The sequence below is a fragment of the Gavialis gangeticus genome, unplaced genomic scaffold (genome assembly GCF_001723915.1).
Source record: "Gavialis gangeticus isolate Ggan-Ray unplaced genomic scaffold, GavGan_comp1, whole genome shotgun sequence".
Classification (NCBI taxonomy): Eukaryota; Metazoa; Chordata; order Crocodylia; family Gavialidae; genus Gavialis; species Gavialis gangeticus.
Window position 1 is genome coordinate 18,177,523 of NW_017729006.1, and position 9,893 is coordinate 18,187,415.

General features: G+C 42.7%; 1 protein-coding gene across 3 annotated transcripts in view; it reads left to right on the forward strand.

Moving 5' to 3' along the window:
• Positions 1 to 9,893, forward strand: part of CTNNB1 (catenin beta 1) — a 34,914-nt gene that overhangs the window by 10,132 nt on the left and 14,889 nt on the right. For 2 of the 3 annotated variants that reach the window (XM_019508901.1, XM_019508900.1), the window contains exons 1-7: positions 4,693 to 4,763; positions 5,168 to 5,395; positions 5,556 to 5,809; positions 5,901 to 6,139; positions 6,227 to 6,428; positions 6,681 to 6,825; positions 9,707 to 9,810. In XM_019508901.1, the coding sequence (XP_019364446.1) occupies positions 4,751 to 4,763; positions 5,168 to 5,395; positions 5,556 to 5,809; positions 5,901 to 6,139; positions 6,227 to 6,428; positions 6,681 to 6,825; positions 9,707 to 9,810 (1,185 nt within the window). In that variant the 5' untranslated portion in view covers positions 4,693 to 4,750. Of the gene's footprint in view, positions 1 to 4,692; positions 4,764 to 5,167; positions 5,396 to 5,555; positions 5,810 to 5,900; positions 6,140 to 6,226; positions 6,429 to 6,680; positions 6,826 to 9,706; positions 9,811 to 9,893 lie in introns of those variants that run through there. The other variant, XM_019508902.1, reaches the window with a different exon arrangement.

Genomic DNA, 9,893 nt, shown 5'->3' on the forward strand with positions numbered 1-9,893 from the left:
CCCCCCCCCCCCCCCCAACTCATTACAACTCCTTATGGGGCTTCGGGTGGGTGGGGAGTGGTGTTCAGGAGTGGGACAGGCAGGATCATGGGGTTGGGTCACAGGGTGGTAACAGCTTGGGGCTTGGGCCAAGCTACAATTTTCCCCTTGCATATCCTGCTCTGTGGCGGTGAGAAGGGGGCATTGACCTGGCCTGCGCATGTACCAGTGCACATCAAGCTTATTCTGTTTGTAGTATACTAGATTTGTGTGAACACTGCAGTTTTTTAAACTCTAAAAAGCCTTAGTGCAGTCAGCCTGAAATAGCAGTTAGTTTAATCTGTTACAGGCTGCTCCTGTTTTGTGCAGGTTGAGTTGCATTTTGGTCTGAGAGACATTGGTACAATTTGTGTACCATTTGAGAGAACAAAGCTCAAATACATGTAATGGGGGTGTTTTTAAAACAAAAACACTGCATGTAAAACTTCTAATGGGAAAAGGCCTCTGTCTGCTGCCTGGTTTAGTTAAGTGAGTTGTACAGGGCTAGTACTGCTGCTTTTAGCCTTCCTCATTAAAACAGCATGTTCATAAAACTGTTTGTTGCGTTAGTCATTCACAGAGACAGGCACGTCCCAATTTTTATCTTGTGCTGCTAGTAAGGCTGTATGTCTTACAAAAGGGAAAAGACTTGAGCTTAAGTTACATAAACAATCCAGTCTGAAAACAGATGAAATTTTTTGCAGATTGTGCCTTAACAAGGAAAGGATTTATAGGTTGGATGAGAGAACCCTTTACAGGATGCATGCACCCTGCAGGCTGCCAGCTGGACAGCCATGCTGTAATCTGGACAACTGAAAATGGGGAGGGGGGGGAGAGTGTGTGGGTGGGGGGGAAAGGTGGTGTCCTCTGGGCTTCTGTCTGGCTGCCACTTCCCACTCCCTCTTCTAGCTGCTGCAACTTGCCTCTGCCTCAGAGGGTGGTGGGGCAGTATGGTGCTGTCTGGGGCTGTGGAGGAAGTGTGGGCCTCAACCATGCATTGCAGGGGGTGGGGGACATCCATTAGGATCTACTATATGCCCCGTGGGCTGTTCCTTGCCTGGTGTGGCCCCCAGGGCCTTAAAAGTTGGACAACCTTGATTTACAGTGTAGATTTTTATATATCAAGAGGATTTTCATTAGGAATATTAGTGTGATCTTAGAGCTGTATTCATTTCAGCCGGAAGGCTGGGGTACTGCATCTGCAATGTTGTCTTAATGCCTTTTGAGCTCTGAAGTTAGCGGGGTATGAATGTCTGAACAATTTCCCTTTGCCTTTTTTTAACCTGAGCTCCTTAACTTGTGTAGCTTTTAACTTGCTCTTGAGCTCTTTTGAGTTTGGCAACTCAACTTTTGAGCTAAAGTTGACTTGTATACAAACACCTGGACTTGAATGGTACCCTGTATCTCCAGATGTACATTAAAAGTACATCTTGTGTTTTCTGGAAAAATATGAAGCTAGTAAACTCTGGCATGAGTAAGTGAAGTAACTAACTAGTCCTCTTAGTGTACAGATGTAGGGAGGGGGAGAGAGCATGGTAATTGGCCTTACTTGCAAAAAAAAAAAAAAAAAACCAAACAAAAAAACTGCAAGTGTTCACTAATTTAATGATGATCACAATCTTAAATTGATAACTGCTGAGTCTGTCCTACAGCTTTTGGTAGGGTATTGCTGATGAGCATGTTCCATCTGGTAAAACCTCCTGGGCCTTAGGTATAGAACATCATTTTATTCTAAGTTCTTGTTTTATCTCTTTTAGCACATGGAATCCTGCTGCAGTTAGCAAGGAGATGTATTTAAAAGGAGCTTGCCTGTTCCAGTGTAGCTAATGTTAAACTTACCTTTCCTATTAACAGCTGTTTTAAAAAAAAATGCCTGAAATTTGTAATGGTGACCAAAATTTCTGCATTATTGGGTTTTTTAGTAATGAGGCAGTGAATTGTCCATGTCTTGTTGAATGGCATCAAATTGAATTGGAGCTAGGCTTGAAGTAGCTGGTGCAAGCATATGCTATGCAAACCAGAAGCACAGTAGACCTGGCTCCAGGCTGCCTTCTTCACAAAGTAAAACAGTGTGTGTATCGCTTTCCCCTCAGACCAATTATAAAAATTTACCCATTTCCCTTTACTGAAATTGTTACTACTTATCTTTGCCCAAGGTAAATCAGCAGCGTTTTTGTTGTTTTAGATTTTATGCAACAATGGACACACTCAAAATAGACTAAAGACATTGTGGCTCCTTTTAGCTGTAGTAGTGTTGGACTCTATAGAGTAGGAGCTCATTTCCTCTTAAATCTAGCAGGCCAATCAACTGCTGTAAAAGTTCCTTCACAGATGGATGCAGTATGCATGGTAGCTAGTTCCAAGTGGTCATGCTGTTCCTAGATAGCAGAAATTCAGGGGGAAACCCCATCTGGTTGCAAATAGGTGCTCTAAGGACTCTTCTTAGATAGAGCTACTAAAATTATACAAAGTCTTTTTACCATTAGAAGAATATCAAAATGGAGATAGCGGTGATTTCAGCAACTGTCACTAATCACCTGGAACTGGAACTTTCAAATACTGGATGCTGGATTTATAAAACTACCAGGCCTACAGTCTAGAGCAGTGTTTCAGTTGCATCTTAAGGAATCATCTTTCCTGTTAAACTTAGTCTGCAACTGTGCTTGATAATTCAAACTACCCCTTGAAGCAATTATGCTTACTATGTAGTTGCATCCAGCAAAGCAAAGTGGTCTCACTTGTAACTTCATCAACAAGCTGAATGCAAAAGGGAATATACAACTAGCTGTAAAAAAGAGACTTAAAATATTACCTATACATAGTGGTGATGTTGGTATACAGGCTTCTTGGCTTTGGGTCAGAGGGAGGGATGTATGTGGCAAAGCTGTTAGGCCTCATTTTAAATGATGCATGACTGGCCGTAGCTATTCCATAGCTTGATATTTGGGACTTGTAGCTGGAGACAGGTTAAATAACTCGATATGGGTGATGGGCTTCTAGTTCAACCCTTTCTTTCTGTCTGCCCAAATACTGCTACTTCTAAGGTGATGCTTCTAAGACTTGACTTGCGTGGAAATGCACAACCATGGTTTTGTAACTGGTTCAATTCCTTGTCAATTCAGAGCATTGCTGTGTGAACAGTCATTACTGTTACTTGGCTGCGCTAAGGGATAATGCACTGCCTACCCCTGGCCAGGGAATGGGTGCATCTCTGGTGGGTTCAGAGGAAGACTTAAGTCTGATCTAAGCTTGCACTAGAGTTGCTTAGCCCTTCTGAACGCTGTTGTAAAAACTAGTATCTGCTTCCTTTCAGTCTTAGCTTGATGGTTAGTAGCTCTTGAAGGAAAGGTCAGATATCTCCTTTTTAAAATTAAAAATATTATTTAGAAGTAAGGGTATCTGAAATACAAACCATAGCACACTAATGAATAATAAGTTAGATGGAAATTCTGTACTCTAGGTCAGTGGTCTCCAAACTTTTTTGATTGCACACTCCTATCAGTAAAAACTTTTTGAGCATGCACCCCCAATATATGTATATTTATATAAATAGAAGTTCTATTTTCTTCCTGCACCCCAATGAATTGTCTTGCGCATCCCACTTTAGAGACCACTGCTCCAGGTGATGCTGGCTTGGTTTGATTTCAGCAGGTCATTTTAAACATAATGCTGTTGCAAACTGGAAGGGTAAAATACTTGCTCTCAAAGGGAAGTGACTATTTTGTAATCTCACTTAGAGTAGGTGGGCTAGAGTTGTCAATAGTTTTAACTTGTTAGAATTTTAATTTTTGACCCTCAGTCTTAAGTTTCTATATCCTTCACAAATACTGTCTGAAAAAGGAAACTATCCCTATTCAGGTGCATTTAAACTATCAGGGTATAATGGAGAAGAGCATGTCAGCTCTGTCCAAAAGAATAGTAGGGGCTTGGTGGTTTAGGCTTTGTTTTTAGAGTTCTGCGGATTTGATTTTAAATTATTCCCCAGGAATGCATACTACTCATCTTTTTTAATAAAGGCTAAATTCTCATTTTTTTTACACCACGTGGAGAATTCTTAATTTGATCTTGCCCACTTTCATGGGTGATGGCCCACTTTTTCCCATTCCTTTCTCCTCTTCCCCCCACCCCTCCAGTTGTCCTGTGGGGTTTTTTTTCCGGCTTAACTGATGTAAGACTGATTCCTCAAGTCAGACAGCTGCTATAGGTAGGGGTGGGGGGAGTCTGCACCAGAAGCAGATTAAATAGCATTGTTTGTGTTACTCCAGTTAGTACAAAGCCCCCAGCTTGGCTTAAATGCTTGGTTGAAGGTTCCTCTGAGAAATTTTTGCATGCTACAGAGGATGAGAAATAGAGAAACCAGCAAATGACTTAATTGTTTTCAATCTTCCATTCTTTCTTCTGTAGTCAACTTTCTCAGGAGGTAAATGTTCTCCATACAACTTCTGCCAGCAGAAAGTATGCCTGGATGTGGTTTCAGATGTTTCTGCTCCTACATTGGATGCGTGTTCCTTTAAATAGTGCCTGGGCAATATCTAAATCCTTGGTTTTGTATGTGTCCATAGCAGACTACTAACCTCTTGGGCTAATCCCCTTGTCTAACTTCAGCCTCTTGTGCTAGCTTTCTACAGCTTCTGAGATTTGATTTTTCTCTTTTCTAACTTTGCCTTTTTCTAGGGTCTCTGAAATACAGCAGGCCACAGTTCTGAGCGGGGAGGAAAAAAAAAAAAGGAACATGGCTACTCAAGGTATGTGTGGTGCATCACACTTTGCTTGTCTTTTATTTCAAAATGGTTATGTAGAATGTAGCACTATCCTCTCTACTACAATATTTAAAGGTATGGCAGAGAGCATGAACTTGTAAGCATACTTGTATTAAGCTTACCGACACAGGCTGAGAAGCAGGTTGGTCCTTTTCCTGGAATATGCGAGGGAGACGAATGTCTTGGTCACAGAATCCAAGTTACTGCTGAGGTGCTAAGTACTTGAGTCGGTTTAGGCTGCTCGAATATGTCTATTTGCTTAGGTGGTCAGGTTTGCAGGCTTCTGAATTGGTCGAGTGGTGAAGCCTCAGTCTGAGAGAACTGGATCACAATCTTTTAACTTCTAACTTGAAGCTTGTCTGAAGCAGCCATACTTGTTCTTCTTGCAGCTGACTTGATGGAGTTGGATATGGCAATGGAGCCGGATAGAAAAGCAGCAGTCAGTCACTGGCAGCAACAATCTTATCTGGACTCTGGTATCCATTCTGGTGCCACAACAACTGCTCCCTCTTTGAGTGGCAAAGGGAACCCTGAAGAAGAAGATGTTGATACGACACAAGTTCTGTACGAGTGGGAGCAGGGGTTCTCTCAGTCCTTCACCCAGGAGCAAGTGGCTGGTATGGAGGGTCTCCATTGTAGTGTTGGCTTTATATTTTAGATGACTTGCAAGCTTGGCATACAGTGTATATAATTGACACCCTATCTTTTGGGGTGGTGTCTTTGTTTTTGGGGGTGTTTTTTGAGTAGGCATTTAATAACTAATCTTCCCTCCTTCAGATATTGATGGACAGTACGCAATGACTAGAGCTCAGAGAGTACGTGCTGCTATGTTTCCTGAAACACTGGATGAAGGTATGCAGATCCCATCCACACAGTTTGATGCTGCTCATCCAACTAACGTGCAACGCCTGGCTGAACCATCCCAGATGTTGAAACATGCTGTTGTTAATTTGATAAACTACCAAGATGATGCAGAACTGGCAACTCGTGCCATCCCAGAACTGACCAAACTTTTGAATGATGAGGACCAGGTATGCACATGCTTATTTTCTTAGTAGCCAGCTTGCAGGGTTCCTTTAAATTGACCTGAAAACTTGTTTCAAACTTCAATATTTTTTTAAGGTGGTGGTGAATAAGGCTGCAGTTATGGTTCACCAGCTGTCTAAAAAGGAAGCCTCTCGCCATGCCATCATGAGATCTCCTCAAATGGTATCTGCTATTGTGCGTACCATGCAGAATACAAATGATGTGGAAACAGCCCGTTGTACTGCGGGTACACTACACAACCTTTCACATCACCGTGAAGGACTGTTGGCAATCTTCAAATCGGGAGGCATTCCTGCACTAGTGAAAATGCTTGGGTATGTGGACTACCATCTTACTAGTAATAACAGATAAGATTTTAAGTAGATGCAAGTACTTACCAGGTTTTGCTGGCTTTTCTGTAGGTCTCCTGTGGACTCTGTGCTGTTTTATGCCATTACTACTCTGCACAATCTCCTCTTGCATCAAGAAGGTGCCAAGATGGCTGTCCGTCTTGCTGGTGGGCTTCAGAAAATGGTTGCCTTGCTCAACAAGACAAATGTTAAATTCCTGGCCATCACAACAGATTGCCTTCAGATTTTAGCTTATGGGAATCAGGAGAGCAAGGTAAATAATGTCTCGGAGTCCTAATTGGGCCTCTTTGAATGGTGCTATGATAACAGATAGTACAACATGGAAGAAGTTGGTATTTGACCTTACACTAAGATCTCCAAATATGTCACCTAAAATGTCAGAGCTAAACTCACCCCAGATCACTATGTAGCCATTGAACTGAGAATCTGCCATTAGCAACAGTCTTTCTCTGCACCCAGAGAACTGAATGATAATTGAAAGGAGTACTACCTTTGTTTCTTGCAGCTGATTATTCTGGCCAGTGGTGGACCTCAGGCTCTCGTTAACATTATGAGGACTTACACTTATGAGAAACTACTGTGGACCACAAGTAGAGTGCTGAAGGTGCTATCAGTCTGCTCTAGTAACAAACCTGCTATTGTTGAAGCTGGTAAGTATCTTTCATGGGAACATGTAATCTTTACTGTATGGTAACCCAGTGGTTCTCAGTCTTAGACTCAAGGCATCCCTCCATAAGTTGGTTCTGAATTTAGCCCCTCAATCTAGTGGGGGAGATGAAATGAGTACTCATAAATCCATTCCTTTATTTAAGGGTAAGTAGCAATAATTAGAAGACCTTTTTAAGCTGGATTGCAGGAAAGCCTTGATGTTTGAGAGAGGAGCAGTCTCCCAAAGGAAGATACAGGTCTGTAACTTTGAAGTAAATGAGAAATCAAACTTCCTGAAAAATAGAGTAATGCAGCATAATCTTGTCACAAACCCTGTGTATAATAAACCCCTCTTAAGTCATTCTTGTTTCTTGGACTGTTTCATCATGATGCAGTTACTTGACTCCCTGTACTTCTAGCATACACTTTTAATGAACTCCTTCCCCTTGATCCCAGGGGGTTTGTTGCAGTGAAGTTATACTGTACTTCTCTGGAGTGGTGAGTAGTAAAATAATACTTTTTCATTAGTTCTTTACACCTTTCTATCACAATCAAAGCCAAATAAATACAAGAATATTAAAACAGTCTGTATTAGGTGGTTCTTTGGATATAGAAAATGTTATGTTTACTTACACTGTGTAGTGTTGATTTCCTGTGCCCTTCCCCATCTCCCCCAACAGCTTTGCAAATCCAGTTGTTGCATTTTTTGTCCATTTTTCTGTAGCTCACCAGAGAACTTAAATTTTTTATTTAAATAATTGGGGCTTGCGAAGCAGCAGATTTGCTTTGCTTAGCACAGGACTCCAGTGTTGCTTGTCTTTACTGCCTTCCATGAGCCTGTCTTGCAGTAAAGGGAGGGGGCAGCATGTGCTGAACTAATTGAAGGTCCCTTTCAGGGCCCTGGAATGAGTGCCCTTGTCCTGTCCTGCATGCTCAGTAGGAGTGGTGGAAAAGCTGCAAGATCCTTTTTTAAAAAATCTTGTGGCATGCAAGTTGAGAATCCCTGAGGGAGCAAGTACTGCATGCTAGAGCATGAATTGATCTTTATGGAAATAAGGAAATCCAGTAAAAGCTTCAAATTCCTCACTCTTACATCAGTACTTCCTTGATGTAGTATGTATTGGAGAAGTGGCTGACTTTTTAAGATTACATCTTAAAGCTGTTAAGCTGTAACTGGAACCAAGACGCAACTGTTTTTAAATGATATGCATACTTGGCAGACTAGAAACCCATGCTGTAAAGCAAGTTCAACTTAGAGGCTAAAGCAGTGATTCTCTGTCAGTGCCTTAAAATACTTTAGAGTGCCATAAAGAGCTGCACAACATTAGCACTACTAGATGTGCAAGCATGCTTGCACAAGAATTACCCACAGATCTTGAAGCAGAATGCATAGTATTGAAACCAATCTGACCTCTTGTGATCTTTCAGGCTGCTGACAGACATTCATTTTGAAGGAGTGACTGAAATCTGATGCCAACCATCATGCCTCCTGCCATGCATGTTTTAATATGCACAGTGCATGGCAGGAGGCATGATGGCTGGGATTGGGGATCAGATGCCAGCTGTGCCTTGCTTAGGAATCAGATCCCAACTGTGCCCTGCTTGTCTGTGTAGAGCAGGGGTGGGCAAAATGGTGGATCTGGCCAGTGACTAGACTCATTTCCCAACAGCCTGTGCTGACACTGCTCTGGCCAGCTTCCATGGAGACCCCAGGAATGGCAGGGCTGTGACATCATGGGCACAGTTTCCATGAAGACTGGCCTGAGCAGCACTGCCAGGGCGCATGGCTGAGTAGAGCTGTGCCAGGGCTTGGATTTTGCAATGGGGACAGCACAGGCTGGAGCCAAAGAAGAGCTGCTATCTGCTGCCTGTGTGCCCCAGGCTAGTCTTGGTGGGGGGGAACCCAGGCCTTGTGCTGTCATGACTTCACCACTTCTGGCCTTCCCAGGATGTAGGCAGAGGGCTTCTGGGAAATAGACTCTATTATGGGCCCAATCTAGCCCATGGGCTGGACCTTCCCCACCCCTAGTGTAAAAAGAGCCTGGGAACCCCCTACACTGACAAGTTTTGAAAGCCAGGTTTCCCTCCCTCCTTGTGGTGCTATTAAGTCCCTAAACTTATCGGGTGGATTGTAGTTAACAGTCATCATTTAGTTGCTGACAGATTGGGGGGGGACACTTCACCAGAAGAGATCTCATGTTGGTATGACATAGCTCCCCAGCATCTGTATAGACTGGGTGCTTCAGTGGGGCTTTCTGGCACTTTTTTTTTATCTAATAGTTTATTGAATCAAAGTCCTGCTGAAGCACCTGGTCTATACAGATGTTGGGCAAGCCAGGTCAAACTAATGCAGTGCCTCTTCTGGATATGTGCTGCATTCTGCAGGAGGGTGCGCCAAACTGAAAGTTTTAAATTGCTGGGTTTTTAACTTTTGTAAGCAGCTATTGTGTCCAAAATGTATCTGCCAGGGGCCTTCATTCTTTGCAGTGGAAGAATTGTTTTATTTTTCTGTGCTCAAGAGTGAAAACTAAGAACTGATGCTTTCCAAGGAGTGACTTCAAGCTAACAAGGATTATCTTGCATCTGAGGGATGCCTTAAGTCTGAAAAGGTTGAGAACCACTGGGCTGAAGCATAACTTCCTGCTAAATCTAAACACTCTTCAGCCTAAGCCTGACAAGAGCAGGAATCTGACAACAAAGATGGGGACTGACCTGGTTTGGTACCAAACTCCCTTAAATCCTATCTTAAATTCTATGGGAATTTTAAAAATCCTCACCTGCTCATGAAAGTAGTTGACATATTGTGAGATGAGGATCTGCACAACTGCTGCTTTCTAAAAGAAGGTTGCTGGCTTAATACTAAGGTATCGCATCGTGTTCTAGGTGGAATGCAGGCCTTGGGACTTCACCTTACAGATCCAAGCCAGCGTCTTGTCCAGAACTGTCTTTGGACTCTAAGAAATCTTTCAGATGCTGCAACCAAGCAGGCAAGTGCTCTTTACTAGAGATCAACAACAGCTCTGTGTAAAATTAAGATTTAAAACATTCTTTTTTTTTTCCCCCCCCCCCC